Genomic DNA, 15,953 nt, shown 5'->3' on the forward strand with positions numbered 1-15,953 from the left:
GAGCTATGTCCCCAGTGCTTTTCACTTTTTATTTTGAAATAAGGTTTCACTGAGTCACCCAAGCTGGGCCTGAATTCATCATAGCCTGCCAGAGTGCTTACAGGTGTGATTTACCATACCTGGCTAATCCTACACTTTTGACTAATAAATACGACTCATTAATCACCTTAATAAAGACAATATATAACCAAACCAATTAGTTATTTTATATTACAGATTTAAAAAGACCTTTAAGGTGAGATTATTCATATGATCCTTAATATGTGTACAAACTACAAATAAAATAGAATATAAAATAGTTATTACTTCTAACGATAATTTTAATATGACAGAGGAGATCCTACAATTTTACCATTAAGCTGGGAGCCTAATATTTAAAAATAAATAGCAGAAATGCAAATTTCAAGAATAAACAGAATAAAATATTTAATAATTTTTTTAAATTTACCTTTTGCTGGAATTAAGGCAGTTGGAGGTGGGGGCTTCTTGGCAACCTCTGGCACTTCAAAAACATAAAATGCATGTTTATTTTTAGACTATGTATAACCCTGTGTATTACTGTTAGTCACTTGTATTATCCATGACTACTACCAACACACTACCCCTTCCAGGATCACCACAATACCCTCATGATTTCCAAATCTAGCTCACTGGAAATGCTATCCTGTGCCAGACTAATAAACATGCATGAAGGCTGAAGTCTGATTCTAGATTAAATTGATTTCAAATAATTAAAATTTATAGAACATATGAAGAAAATGTCCAGTATGTAACCTTTTTGTGACTTCAAACTTTCCTCCTTTCCCAATTACCTCTATTTAGGGTTTAAAATTTTTAGCCAAGAAAAAACCACAATCACTGCTTTTTAACTAGTTTATTACAATACCTTTAGGTGGTGGTGCCTCTTCTTTGGGCTTTGGAATAACTTTTTTGGTATCTTTCTTTACAGCCTTTTTGGTCACTAAGAAAAAGAAAAATGTCAGATATAAGTAAATATTTTTGGGAAACTGGGAGGTTTATTGAAATATTTTATCTTCTCATGTGTTGATGTTAACAAGAAAGTCTGGACATTATTGCAAGGTACTTATTTCAGAAAGATTTTGGACTAGAATACAAAAATAAAAATGAGTGTGGAGGTAGATAGAATATAATCTTTCACTTTCACTGATTTAAAGTTTTCAAAACACGATATTAACAATTTCCCTGATTCTATGCCTAAGAGGTAAAGATTTCAAAATATGGGGAATGAATCTACGTGATACTATAAACCAGAAAATGCCCACTTTCACCTAGGCATGAACACCAAATTTTTCAGGAGGAATAATCACAAGTGGATCAGTAAAATTAAAGTGCTACCCATAACATATGTTGTGGGAATCTATTGTGGCTACTGTTATACCACAATGACCATGGTTCTTAATTTTGCTTGATACGGCCTTTAGTATTCATGAATAAATAACTATCTTTGAATTTTTAAAATATGATTTAATTTCTCACGTTTCATAGGTGGTACTAAAACTTCATTATCTTGATACTATAATTTAAAGAACAAATCATTCACTGAGGCATGATTATTTCTGGCAACAGAAATAAAATTGGATTTTACTGATAATTTTTGATTCTTGCTTCTCCTTGCAAGATGAAATATATTTAACTAATGTTCATATAAATCATAAACATTCTTCTCTTTTTCATTGAAATTATAGTAGCCACAACACTGGAATTTTTGTTTTGTTTTAGGTTTTTGATTTTATGAGTCAGGGTTTTGCTATGTCATTCAGGCTGGCCTTGAACTCACTATGTAGCCCAGGCTGGTCTCAAACTCACATTGTTCCTTCTGCCAGGATTACAGGCATGCTCCACCATACCTGGTTAGCATTGGTATTTAAAAAAAACTGAATTTCTTTTGAGAGTGCAGCTACTAAAAAGTAGTTTAAGCATTTGATACCAATTATAGTGGGTATTAGGGAACTAACATATCTGATCCTTGAAACTGTTATGACAGCTGTGGTTTGGTTCTAGAAAACCATGACTTTGACATGAGCATGCTGAGGAAATCCGGGGAGTGATTCTGAACTCTAGGAAGCTCCAGGCAATCTGTTGTCTTAGTTGAGCAGCTTTAGGTTACAAATCACACAATTTCTCAAGTATTTAATATTTACAATGGGCAATTTCCTGGTACCCTTAATAGCTCTTTGTTGCTGAACTCATGCCTTCGGTACCAAAACAAAATAAAACAACAAGGAAAAGAAAAACTCATAACAAAATGAAACAAAGCCTCCAGTCAAATTGTTAAAGATATTCTACCTCCTATTTTGTGACAGTGAACTTTAAAGAGTAGATAACATTATAACTGAGGGGAAAACCAATAATTGACATTTGCCTATAAACTAGTGTGGTCAATTTCCATAAATTACATAAGAAATTGGTCACACTTTTTTTTTCTTAGACAAAAATTGTTAGGAAAATATGAAATGAATTTAATTTTCCATTAATGTTTAAATGGTGCTTTTAAAATAAAATAGTACTAGGCATATTATATGGTTTGCCTGATGATTTTAGAGTTTTAAAGAAATGTCATACATTTAGTTAAATACTGTATTACTTAGAGGGAATAATATCTCGAGGCAATACAACTTCTGACCACTAGAGGGCAGATGTGTTGTTTCAGGCAATACTTCCCCAGTCAGCCAAAGTGGAATTTTAGTTTTTGACATTTTAGTGGATGACATATAATACCTTCAACACGTTTTGCTGGTGGTTTCTTTTCTTCAGGTAATGGCAGCAAAAGAGGGATAGAAGGAGCAACCGCAGGAGGGACTTCTGAAGAAAATAAATGTCATGATCAGTAATATGTCTTCGTTTCCTGTTTTGTGTGAAGTGTAATGAAAAGTCTGATGCATTCCATGCAGTATCTCAAAGGCATTATCAAATCATCAATCAGCACAAACACAACTAGTTTTTATTTGTAACTGTAACTACACTTTTGCTTTGATTTTTAATCGCAGAGTGAGGATTAAGACATGGAAGTGTGCGTCCTGACTCGGCCACAACTTGGACACCGGTCATTTCCTGATGGCTGAAGGTTGCTGCTCAAGCCCAGAGGCTGAGGCATCGGGCCTTACCTTCTGGTGGTACTGCTCTGATAGGCATGGTGGGGATTGGAACTCTGGAGTCGGGGATATCTGAAAGGGACATGTAATGGTAAGAATAGAGGAACGAAAGACACCAATATTTACTAGATAACTAGGCTGTGTTTGATTGTCAGGTGCTTCCAACAGCACAATCAAAAATACAGACTCAAGGATATTCTTTTGTGTACAACCACATAGGGAAGTTTATTCTCTATGAAAATGTGTTTCATTCACACATCCTTTGAAGTGATCCTACATACGTGCTGAATAACACCTTATTATCTCTAATTGAAAGAGTTTAACATTTTATTATTCTTCTGAAAATTATGTTACTGAATAGTATATTTATTGAGTAGTATTTTACTGAAGAGAGAGGAATTTTTATACATTTTAGTTTGGGTTCTGTTATTTACAGAATTTTGTTGAATTTATAGTAAGCAAAGGATTGGAGAAAAAAAAATACAGTACTTACCAGGAGGCTTCAGCTCAAGTTTGATTTCTGGGGAAAAAAAGGATATTTTTATTTGGGATTGTCTGGGCAGGCTCTTTGCTTTGAAGGTTGTAGTGTGGTGTTAACTGGTTGTTTCCTCACCTTTTGTTGTTAAGTACAGCTCTGCCGTGCTTCTGGCTTCACCTCTTGGTTCCAGACGGGCAATTACTGAATAGACACCTATAGCCAAGAATCGCCACACTTTAGCCTTCTCATACATCTCAAATAACAACTCTTTAGTTAAATGTATGTGCTTGCTTATGTTTGACTTTTCTAAAAAGAGAAAACTTCTCATAGATAGAATATAAGTGTATGCCAAGCTAGAAATATATAAAACAGATGAGGGTTAAATTATGTATTCACTGGGAAAACTGTTGATGAAATTACCTTCGTCATCTGGGGTCACATTGTGGATGGTCATGTAATGGCAGCGACCATCATTCCTGAAGTTGTATTTCTGGCTCTCGGTGAGTTCCATGGGCCCTTTGTACCAGGTTACAATGGCGTCATCAAAGGACACTTCACACTCAAAGGTAGCAGATTGGTGTTCACTCACCACAATGTTCTGTATGCGCTTTGTAAACTGAATTGGTTCCGCTGTTTAAACGAAAGGGAGTTAGAAGTTAGGGAGGTTCAAAGTTAGAGAGGAATCTCTTTTACTGTGTATTCTCCTCAGATATCTAAAATCTCCACCTTTTTATACAATTGTAAGATAGTAGAAAAAAACCCAAAATGTGAAACAAGAACAAAAATCCTCTTGTATGAGTAACAAAAACTATCCCAATTCTTGAATGTATCAGTGTAGGAAGGAGTAAATATATCCCTGAGAATTCTGAAACTATGTATAAGAAGGAAATATTTAAGGAAGATTTTGACCCAGTCAAATGAAATTTCAAAAACATTAGTAAATGGCAGTTTCATAATAGAAGGTACAAAAACTTAATTTTACAATTTATTCCTCTGTGAAATTCTTTCTTGCATCAGTAAAATAACTTTTGCTATTCAGGGTCTAGAATTATTTATCTCATAGTTATAACTTTTCTTGTGAAATAATATTGAATTCAATAGAGAATCTGCACTTCTATGTTTCAGAGGATTCTTTTTAGAGTTTGAAAACCTATTTTCTAAGCACATATGGGGAGACACAATCTGTAATGGAAGGCAGACTGTTTATAGGAAAATGGCCAGGAGTGGAAAGATCTTCTCCAACATTTTAAATCTGGAATTATATGTATAATAGTACCATAAGCATTTCACAGATCATAGTTCTCTGCTGAGTGTTTTCCATTGAAGAATTATATTTAAATATTCAACTATTTAAAACATGATTAGCACTTTCAACAAGACCCTTTAATCTGAGAACAGTTTTAAAGTTTCTGAAACTTCAAATACAACTGGACATTGATACGTCTTTGTGAAGTAAATCGGAATAGCTGAAATGGTTATGTAAGATGTCATGTAGTTATGTTTCAACAATTGACAGCACCAACAACTGGACATAGATGCTATTATTATTGCTAAAATTTTTCTAAGTACAGTTTGAGAGTGTCTTTGGAAATGCCTACAGTCAAACAATTAGGAAATGAGTATTTTTGCTTTTAAATTCTGAGGTTTCACTTAATGTTAGAAATTCAGAAAGGTGGAGAATGGTCCTCAAATGGCATCGATATATATATACACATATATATATACACACACACATATATATATATATACACGTATATATATATATACACACACATATATATACGTATATATATATATATATATATATACACACACATATATATATATATACACATATTTGGGGGTTACTGGGGATCAAACTCCAGGACCTTGCACTTGTGAGGCAGGCACAGTACACTGAGCTAAATCCCCGGCCCACCATTGATATTTTTGAAAAACAGTTGGATCACAAGTTGTCAACTTTGTAAAATTTCTCCCAGATAAAGTAAGTCAGTCCTATAAACAAAGAATCAATTCCTCATCAAAATCCTCTAGATTTATAGCCATGACACCTTTGTCTTTCTTGGAATAAGAATCACAGAGATGAGAATTACGGAATTTAGAAACAACCATTAAATAGAAACAACCATTAAAAAGTCATGAATCTCATTCAGTATCTCAAAGGGATTAGAAAATCATGTCCTATTCTGCATTAAAATTTGATTCTGTTGTAAAAGAAATATGCAAAGGAATGGGTATGTATTTGAATATTTATCTGTTGGTTGAAACAGGAGCTACTGCAGTAACTGTGTGCTGGGAAATGAGGACATACGGGCCCTTTGGGTCATGTCTGGTGCTGGTGTTGCGGGGTCTTTCACATTTCTATTGTCCTGTGATAGCCACAGTGACTCCACCCACAGTCTCACCCACCTTCGATTCTGAGCTCTGCGGAGGTCTCCAGGTCTTCATGTTTGCAGGTGTACTGACCCTGGTCTTCTGCCCGAACATCGGCAATGGTCAGTTTATGGGCTTTGTGCTCCACCTCTGTTTTAAATCTTCCTTGGGGTTTAAGGATTCTGCCATTTCTGAACCATTCAGATTTTACATTTGGCACAGAAAATTGGCACGTCATGGTGCAAGTCTGGCCTTCTTTCAAAGTAACATCCTGAAGGTGCCGTTCCCAGGCAGGCTCTGTGTGTGATACAGTACACATTTTGTTCAACATCACATGCAGATGTGATCAACAGTAATTTAGTCCCACAAGATTGTTACAACTCTTTGCTCACTCACCAATGACAGTTAGCTTGGCACTCGCAATATGGGGACCACAGACCAGTCTGTAATTGCCCTGGTCTTTAAGTTGACAGTTTTTGACTCTTAATGTATGTCGATCACCATGAATGCTTATTTCAAATTTATCACTGGGTTCCAGTTTTTCAGTCCCTTTGTACCATGAGAGCTTGATTTCTGGATAATTAATCTTAATGTCAATTTCAAAGACAGCATCATTATCTTTCAAAACTGTCTGGTTTTCAATATCCTTGATCAGAGTGACAGGCTAGGAGAATAAAGAATTAAAATGCATTAGTCACTCCCTCCCATATAATTAATTCCCAGTAATAATTTGTGTGTTTTATGATCAGCATAGTTCATTTCACCTCTGTCTGTGTCAGCCTTTGCTGGATAAATGACACAAGTTCCTCAAATTCCTTTTCATCTTTCTCTGACTTCTCTAGCTCCTCAATTTCCTAAGAAGGAAGAAAAGTATTATGTATGAAATACAATCTTTATTAGAGGATGTGTTTATATTCAATTTCTCCTCTCCATTCGGTTTAGGTTATATTAAATGATCTCCTGTTACTGCAGCATTCTGGGAATGCAAATGGATATGCTAGGTATTTCAAATGCAGAGGTTTTAGCTGGTGTTGTACATAAGAGATCATACCAATCTATGTGTCTCTTCTGTCTGACTTTGCTTTAGTAGCTCAAATGCTTGAAGCAGACCCCGGAAGTCAGTGATTCCATACATGCGGGCATATTTTTCATATTCTTTAGGATCAATATTTTTGAGAAGTTCCATGATATCAATTTCTTCTTCTTCCCCAGTTCCTTTCTTTAAGACTGGAGTCCTAAATAAAATAAAAAATAAATGTAAATCGTTTATATTCTATTTATTTTGAATTGTCTATCATCACTTAAAGATTATAAATGTCATTCAGTTTTTTCCCTCTTAAAGGAATATTTCTATATTCCTTATTTAAGAAATATTAATTTTACCATGTGGACTGAAACAAAAATAAAATTTGGGTTTGGAGATGGAATGGATTAAAGTCAGACTGTCATTACTAAGTATAGAAATCTGATAAGAGAAAAGGACAGAGTCTAAAGAATTATGAGATATGCTTGAGGTGGTTTTTTAAAATTATATGGAAAAATGTTTAAGTACTTTTCAGGTTTGCTTGGTTGAGTTCTACTATATTCAAATATTATTATAGTTTTTTCCCCTTGCATTGCTTTTCTTTGAATAATTTTAATTTTTGTATATATATGTGTTTAGTGAATGATAAGAAAGTTATACATTATTTTAAAAAAAGAATTATGAGATAAAGAAACATAACAACAATGGAAAACTTTAATAAAGGGGAAATATCACATATCATAAAAAAGATGTGTGGAAACTGAGTGATGATTAATTCAATAATTATGTTGAAATATCAACTATTGAAATTATGAAAAAGGTTCAAAATAATTGATTAGAAAACCATTCATAGCATAATAAATCACATATAGAAACAAAAATTTCATACTTAGACATACACAATGGCCATTTCCCTTGGTATAAAGCTTTAAAATGTACCTCATTCTTCAAACTTTCTCATAATTCAGAAATAGATCTTAATGAACCATTGACTTCCACCCAAATGTTGTTTATTTGCCTATCTGTATCTGTTAAAAGGCCTATATGGTAATATTCTTTAATGACTGGATCTCAGAGTAGATGATCTACACTTCTTGAAAGATCCCTTTGTGAATCAATAATTACTATGCCTGTTTTTAAAATGAAACTTACTTTTTCAGCATTGCTCTAAGGTCACCCTCAATTTTCTCCTGTTTCTTCCTTTCATCCACCTGTAGGTTAACATTGCTTTCAATTTCACCATGTTTGTTAAAGGCAACACATCGGTACAACCCAGAATCTGTTTTTGAGGTATCTCTAATTTCCAGTTTTGCTTCATCGCCTTTTTGGTGGATAAGAATTCTACCTCCTTGGTTCAGTTGTCTCCATTTCCCTTTTGTCCATTTAACATTTGGGATCGGATCACCTCCAACTTTTGCAATGAATGTTGCAGTGGTTTCTAAGGAATAATGGAAACAAATTAATCTTCCAAAATTGGTTCTTCTGAAATGGAATCAGTAGTAAAAAGTAGGAGATGGAGAAAGATGCTCTTTCTACGAAGCACTTACTTTCTACAACTCTGATACTCTGAGGTTCTGATACAAAAAAGAGATTTCCATCTACTGCTGCCTTCTTAGCTGCTGGAGCTGCAGCAGGCTTTTCTGAAAAACACCATTTACATGTTTTGTTATTGCAACTACCTTAACAATGTAATAAATATTCCCCTATGTAAAATAAGCTTTAAGAGCTTAGCATGTCATAAATATGTATGCAGGCTCACTACATGTATGAGAATGGGTTACAGAAGATGAAACAGTTTCATACATTCATTCCAGTGATAGCTATTGCAGGTTGAACTATAATCACATTCTTAGCAAACGTTGTATTTTTAGACTTAGCTGTATTTTCAGCTCTATTTCCTCCAGGGCTATGATACCAAGTTACTTTCTATCATATTAGTATAACATTATTTTTTCTTGGAAGTTCACTAATTATACTCTCTTGTACATGCTAAAAAGAGTTTCAAGAAATAGGGCAGCAAACTTGAGGGATTTCAAACAATTTGCATTGAAATTATTTCCATTACATTATCTAGTAATTCTCTATTACAATAAGAAGGCTACACCTTACAAATTATCAATAACTGGCATTTCTAAAAGTCTAGTTCCTTTCTTATTTAAATTGTAATAAGTGAATAAATATGAACATTTGTTGGCTTGATCTCCCTCTCCCTACTTTGGAGGGGTCTGTACCTTTTATGGTCACTTTTGATTTGGAAGTGTCACTTCCAGCCACATTTGAAGCTTTACACACATAATCTCCTGAATCCTCTTTCACCACATCCTTGAGTTCCAGCACAGCTGTTCCACTAGCAAAGCTGAAGCTGCACCTGTCCGCAGGCTTTATTTCCCTGCCAGCCTTCAACCACTGGACCCGGATGGGCTCGGATCCCCGCACATGGCAGCTGAGCTGCACGAATTCTCCTTCACTTGCTGTTATAGGAGTGAGATGCTGATCAAATACAGGAGGCTGCTTAGGTTCTGGAATTGAACAGGTATTTTCATGAGGAACATGAGGAACACAAAGGAACAAAAGCATATTACATTCTACAAAAGAAACATGCAAAGAGCAAGCCAGCTTTTCCTCCAATAGGTAACCCTGGGTGCTGTTCTGCAGCAGAATTATGTGCCGTGGTTTGTTCCTCTCTGAAGGCAATAGTTAACATTTGTTGGATTGTTAAACAAGATAAAGGTTTAAAAACAAGCAAAGAACAGATGCTGTGCTGCCCACAAGCCAGCTGAGCAGCTGTGCCCCAACCGAGCACCGCACTCCCGCTTTGGCACTTACTGTCCACTTCTGCGCCACACACTGTCAACCTTCCAAACCTGCCTACTGATGCCTTTCACTGGGCCCTAAAAACTGTGGGCTTTGGGGGAATTCTGCTGGCCTAGAGCGGCAATGATTACTACCCTCCGGGAACGAAAGCCAACATCTGAGCAATTCGTGAGCCCAAAACTTAACATGTGATTTTTCTCTGATGTTCATTTTTTAGCTATTAAATGCAGCCACAGTTGCATTTAAAATCTTAATTCTAGCCCAAAGGAATTAAGAGCTGAAGTTCAGTTTTAACTGAAAGTCAAGGATGAAAACATGAATAACATAATAAGAAGTCCATGTGCACTTCAATGTTATGTGACGGTTTCATTCAATGATTTGGAGACCTATATATAGGAAAAATAAGGCCAATTTTCATGATTCTGATAAATTCTGATATCAACTCTTTAAAAAAATTCTATGAGTAGCCTCAGGATTCTATAGCAAGCATTTATCTACCCAATGGCAAACCCATCATGAATATAAACCACTTTAAGAACTCATTTTTCATTTTATTAAGTGTATTAAAACTAAATGTATTTCAATTCCATCAAATGAGTGATAAAATTTGAATTTTAAAACCACTCAGTAATACTAACCTATTCGTGATGGTAGCCTATTAATAATATTAACCCCTCATCTGTGCATTCTGAGCTTGCCAACTAGATCATCAGAGCTGGTAACTAATCCAAGCTGCTCTAAGAAATTAGTGTGAGAAGTGATTTTGATGAACTTGTATTTATAATTATTTGGAGAAAGTCATTATGGTCAGATAATTATTGAAGACTTGTTTAAACAACACAGCCTACTTCTTTGCCTTAAATGATGACCATGTATTTAAATTTTACAGTACATCTTTATATACAATATTTTTCCACCCATCTTTTGTTTCTTTTAGAGAAAATTTTACCCTTTTGTCTGGGATTAATATTCACTTACAGGCCAGAAGCTTTGTGGCATATATGTTAAGTGATAATCCTTTAGAAATAAACTTAGAAAGGGGAATGTTTCAGAATATAATTCATAGTAATCAAAGATCCTCCATTATTCTGTGATGAACAGTTTAAAAAATTTTTTCAATGGGGCCGGGGATTTAGCTCAGTGGTTCCAGTGCCTGCCTTGCAAGCACAAGGTCCTGAGTTCAATCCCTAGTATCAAAAAAAAAAAAATTTTTTTTTTCAAAACAAATACGCTTCACACAGGTATCTGTCACTCATAGACACATTTCAAAGCAGGCTTTGACTTTTCATTACCTGAGGGAATTTTAGGGATATGACTGAGAAAGCTAAGATTCTTCAGTCTGCTTATCAAGTGACACCTACTTTGGGGAGCCACATAACTAAAATATATGTCATATTATTTTAGTGAGCATACATAGAATGATGGCCTATTATAATGTTCTTGGTGAAGAAATGTACACAGATATCTAACAGGCAGTGAAAACAAATACAACAGTCAGAGGCTGTGCAGAACACTGACCTTTGATGACAATGGACGTGGTGCACAGAGCTGAGCCTGCGTCGTTTGACACCTTGCACGTGTATAAGCCAGCATCGGCCATGCCTGCTTTCTTGACTTGCAGCAGTAGTGTGTTGTTCTTGAAAGTGATTTCACAGTTAGAAGTTGGATGTAGCTCTACATTATTTTTGTACCAAGCAACACCTATAGGCTGGGAACCAGCCACCCGGCCCTCAAGTTTGAATGAATTTCCTTCTGTTTCCTCAACCGTCTCAGAGAGTTTTTTAGTGAAACTTGGTGGGATTAGCCGTTCTGTAAGAAATTAAAATGGTAGATGAAATAGAACCCAGGACCAGGTTATTAAGATGAGGCTTTGTGTGTATGTTTCTAAGTATGTCTCGTTCCTTCCACAAGCTTTTTCTAAACTGCTCTCTGATTTACACAATGGATGATGAGAAGAATTTAGAGCCATTTATAGAGCCAGAAACTTATAAAAACAAGAGGGTGGTTTTAGGGTTAGGGAGGATATAAAAAGTTTTAGCAAATGCATATTTTTAAAAGTCACTTTCTCTCAGGAGAAACATATTTCCTGTCAGACATTTTCATGTCATTTGTTAAAAAATGTTGCCCTACATTTCATTCATTGTAAAACAAAAATGCACTCCTACTTAGTAAGCTGTACTCTAAAATGATTACCTTTTGTTGGACCACAGGCAAAATCAACGATACCTTTTATATTAAGCTGAGCTGTACAGGAGTCTTTGCCCACTTCATTCACAGCATAGCAGGTATATTGTCCAGAGTCGCCTTTGTCCACTTTGAGGATTGTCAGGTGAGCACTGTTTTCCAGGTAACTGATCTGGTAGTTCCCGCCACTTCGGATCTCTCGGCTGTCTTTGGCCCAGCTAACCTTTATGGGTTGTGTTCCAGTGATGTGGCATTCGAAGTCAGCGCTTTCTCCCACCACAGCATCCATTGGGCCCAGGGGAATATCAAAGAAGGGTGGGTTCTTTCCCTCTAAGAACAACACAAAGACAAGCTTTCAGGCTCTAGGCCTGGGACATCCCAGTGGACAGAAATCGTAATGTTTTCTTCTTAAATTTCTACAAAAATTTCAATTACAGATACAGAAGTTTCGGAATCCACAAACCTGTGAGGATGAGTCTGGCACTAGAAGAGGATGAGCCTATAGGATTTGTAGCCGTGCATGAATACTGGCCTGAGAGGCTCCTGTCTGTCTTAAAAATATTGAGAGTGGCTACTTTATCTAAAAACGATGTTTGCACATTGGAGCTGTCTTTCAGTGGTTTGCCATCTTTATACCAAGACACCGAGATAGGTTCCGATCCATTTATGGCACATTCAAAAACAACTGGCAACCCAACTGTTTCTTGCACATCTCTCAGTTGTCGAGAAAATGATGGTGGAAGCTTTTGCTCTGCAGGAACAAGATTTAAGCAATGAATAACCCTTCACTAAATACTCTCACAAAAATATGTGGGATTTCTATAAAAATATCAGGAAGCACTAACAGGTTCTGAATTAACTTGGAATAGAGAAAAGTTTATAGACTTTTGCAGTAGAAGTTTGTACAGTAGGAGGTACCAAAAAAAAAAAAACTTAGAGAAATTGATTAGCTTAAGGCATGTCTCTGGGAATAAAACAGATCATCCTACTTCTAAGAATTCTTTCTAGCAATTCAAATGAGGGACTTATGGGGAGGAGTTTTAAAATATACAGTCAGTTATTTTTCTTAAAGATTTAAGTATAGAGGCAAATATTGCATGATCTTTTCAACTGATGATTCAGTCGTCTCTGTAAAGGCTATAGAAAAGGATAAGCTACTAATTGTAGATGGAATGAAGCAGAAAATGTATAATTTAGAAAATTTTCCTCAATGAAGGCCCTCACCAGGTGTAAGTCTTGTTCAAAATAAGCACAAATTTACTTTAAAATATTGTTATCACCTTGAACAGTAAGGAAAGTTGATGAAGAAACTTCTCCCACACTGTTTTCTGCTCTGCAGATATATTCTCCACTGTCATTAGTGTCAACCTGAGTGAAAACCAGGGTGGCAACATTGTTCCTAAAATGCATTTTGCAGGTAGTGGTGGGTCTCAATTTTGTATCTCCTTTATACCATGATACCCCAATCTCAGGGGTTCCAGCAAGTTGGCATTGTAAAGAGGCAGAATCTCCAACGGTCACCTTAATAGGCTCCAACTGCTTGATGAAATATGGTGGTTCTGCAGCAAGAGAGATAATCAGCCATGAAGGAGACATGTCAGAGCATTGCTTGTATACAAAGATATGAGCATGCAATCATGACAAACCTAGTATCAAAATTTGTGCTGAACAGGAATCCTTCCCAGAAGCATTTTCAATATAGCAGTTGTATTGGCCGGCATCCTCTACCATGCTACTTGGGATTTCCAGGATTGCTGACTTTTCAGTGGTGGTTATGTTACACCTCTGAGAAGGAGTTACATTGATGCCATTTTTCTTCCATGTGACCGAAATGGGAGGAGTTCCAGTGAATGTCCCCTCTAGGATAAGAGGTTTTCCTTTCTCTATGCTATAATCATTGAGCCTCTTCACAAATTTGGCTGGTGCTAGAGTAAACAAATTGAAAACATGAACTCAACCATACAATCAGAGACACATCTAATTGGTAAGTGTGTGTAATTTTTTAACCACGGGATAGCAAACAAACCTTTTACGAAGAGATGAGTTGTACAAGAAGCCCTGCCAGCTTCATTACTAACTATGCAAGTGTATTCTCCACTTTGGGATGTATCCACATCAAACAGCTCCAGTTCAGCCACTGTATCCTCCAAAGACACGTTGCACCTGGCTCCAGGTACCAGTTCGCTACTACCCTTGAACCAGCTAACACTGAATGGCGGTGTTCCTTTTACGATGCTTGTAAAAGTAACATCGGTCCCAGTTAAGACATCCATGGGATCAGGTTTCTGAACAAAAGATGGTGGCTCTAAACACAAAAGCATATCCAAAGGTTAAATATTTGTGAACTCTGGTGATAAGAAGCTCAATAATTTATGAAATGTGATTCTATTTTACTGTATTTTAAACTGACCTCTCACAGTCAAAGGAGCACTGCATTCATCAGAACCAGCCACATTGGTAGCTATACATGTGTAGTCACCAGCATCAGATTCTTCTAGCATGTTCACAGTTAAAGCACAAGTGTTATCTGTCAGGGTGGTCTGGTATTTCCTGCCACTGCTGACCTCATTTCCTTCGTGGAACCAGGAGACAGAGATTGGGGGTGACCCATAGACTTTGCACTCCATTACAATAGAGGATCCTGATAGACCGTTCGTCTCTTTCAATTTTCTTGTGAATGAAGGAGGAATAATTCGGTCTGAATGTGATAAAAAAGCAAACAAAGAGCAACAGTTATAAAATGACTCGAAGAGAGAATTGTCTTTTTGATGCAATATCCATAGATCTGTTTGGCTGTCTTGCAAGAGTGTCAAAATATTCTCTATGGGTTCACAGAATTGAAAGCTTAGAGAATAAATGAGCAGGGTATGGTCTTGACTTGCTAGAAACTTTTGTTGTTGTGATTCATAATATGGTGACTTATTCCAGCATAAGTGATAGTAGAAAACCCCATTAGCCTTATTCAGGATTAGTTTTACTCCACCACTATTATGGAAATCCACCTCCCTAAAAAGAAGATAAAACTTTTGAACATGGTTTTCTTCTAACTCTATAGGTAGGTTAGCTCTGATTTTAATGAATGGAAAGATACCAGATTGGCATTATATTGTAGAAGATGGGGCTTCCCCTAAGCATACATAAAAACTGGGAACTACATTATTTTCATGATAACAAGAAAGAAGCCCAGTCAACCAACCTGAAACCTGAACCGAAGCTGTGCAGCTGTCTTTGCCAACGGGGTTTTGGACCTCAAAACTATAGACCCCACTGTCACTGGGTACCACATTGATGATCTTAAGGCCAGAGACTTTGTTGAAGAAGCTTATTTTGTATTTGCTGTCACTTGTCAGCTCTTTTCCATCTTTAAACCACTTAGTAGTGAGCTCAGGTGTGCCAGCTACCGTACACTCCAAGGTGCAGGTGTCTCCTGTGGTAACTTTTACGGATCCTGGCTTTTCCACAATTGCTGCAGGCTCTGGAATGAGATGGAAGTTGCACCATATTTTAAAGTCAAATTAGGGAAAAAAAAAACTAAAGAAAACATACATCCAATAAAGCATGTGTCTTGTCTTCCCGATGACATCCTATTTGTACTAACCAAGAACGGACAGTGTGGCGAAGCATTCCTGCATTCCAGCGTCATTTTTTATCTGACAGGTGTATTTCCCAGCATTGGCTGGTTCTGCTCTTGAAAACTGTAGGGTCGCAATGTTGTCTGAGTAAGAAATCCATATGTTGTCACTTTCACGTACAATTTCTCCTTTGTCTTTGAACCACACCACTGAGATTGGTTCAGGGCCTTCAACAGTGGTTTTCAGCTGCACTTCTTCACCAATGATGGTAGAAATGTCACTGAGCTTTTTCACAAATCTCGGTGGTGCTGGTGAGAAAAGGAGCAAGCTAGGGCTTTAGAATGTGGGGACTGGTGGTGTGTCCCTCAAATTACGGGCATTAGGAATCAACTAGT

The 15,953-nt window shown here is 36.5% G+C and overlaps 1 protein-coding gene across 18 annotated transcripts in view; it reads right to left on the bottom strand.

Moving 5' to 3' along the window:
• Positions 1–15,953, bottom strand: part of Ttn (titin) — a 274,910-nt gene that overhangs the window by 161,031 nt on the left and 97,926 nt on the right. For all 18 annotated transcript variants that reach the window (XM_087196546.1, XM_087196551.1, XM_087196550.1 and 15 more), the window contains exons 88-110: positions 15,585–15,866; positions 15,183–15,461; positions 14,397–14,684; positions 14,013–14,291; positions 13,633–13,911; positions 13,267–13,545; positions 12,450–12,737; positions 12,029–12,316; positions 11,321–11,611; positions 9,220–9,507; positions 8,536–8,628; positions 8,141–8,426; positions 7,016–7,199; positions 6,729–6,818; positions 6,361–6,628; positions 6,001–6,261; positions 4,012–4,221; positions 3,727–3,804; positions 3,607–3,633; positions 3,126–3,185; positions 2,740–2,823; positions 887–961; positions 449–502 (exon numbers count right to left, since the gene is read on the bottom strand). In XM_087196546.1, coding sequence (XP_087052672.1) covers positions 449–502; positions 887–961; positions 2,740–2,823; positions 3,126–3,185; positions 3,607–3,633; positions 3,727–3,804; positions 4,012–4,221; positions 6,001–6,261; positions 6,361–6,628; positions 6,729–6,818; positions 7,016–7,199; positions 8,141–8,426; positions 8,536–8,628; positions 9,220–9,507; positions 11,321–11,611; positions 12,029–12,316; positions 12,450–12,737; positions 13,267–13,545; positions 13,633–13,911; positions 14,013–14,291; positions 14,397–14,684; positions 15,183–15,461; positions 15,585–15,866 — 4,611 coding nt within the window. The remainder of the gene's footprint in view (positions 1–448; positions 503–886; positions 962–2,739; positions 2,824–3,125; positions 3,186–3,606; positions 3,634–3,726; positions 3,805–4,011; positions 4,222–6,000; positions 6,262–6,360; positions 6,629–6,728; positions 6,819–7,015; positions 7,200–8,140; positions 8,427–8,535; positions 8,629–9,219; positions 9,508–11,320; positions 11,612–12,028; positions 12,317–12,449; positions 12,738–13,266; positions 13,546–13,632; positions 13,912–14,012; positions 14,292–14,396; positions 14,685–15,182; positions 15,462–15,584; positions 15,867–15,953) is intronic.

Source organism: Heterocephalus glaber, unplaced genomic scaffold (genome assembly GCF_053883595.1).
Source record: "Heterocephalus glaber isolate CG9 unplaced genomic scaffold, H.glaber_assembly_v1.0 deba00000347, whole genome shotgun sequence".
NCBI lineage: Eukaryota > Metazoa > Chordata > Mammalia > Rodentia > Bathyergidae > Heterocephalus > Heterocephalus glaber.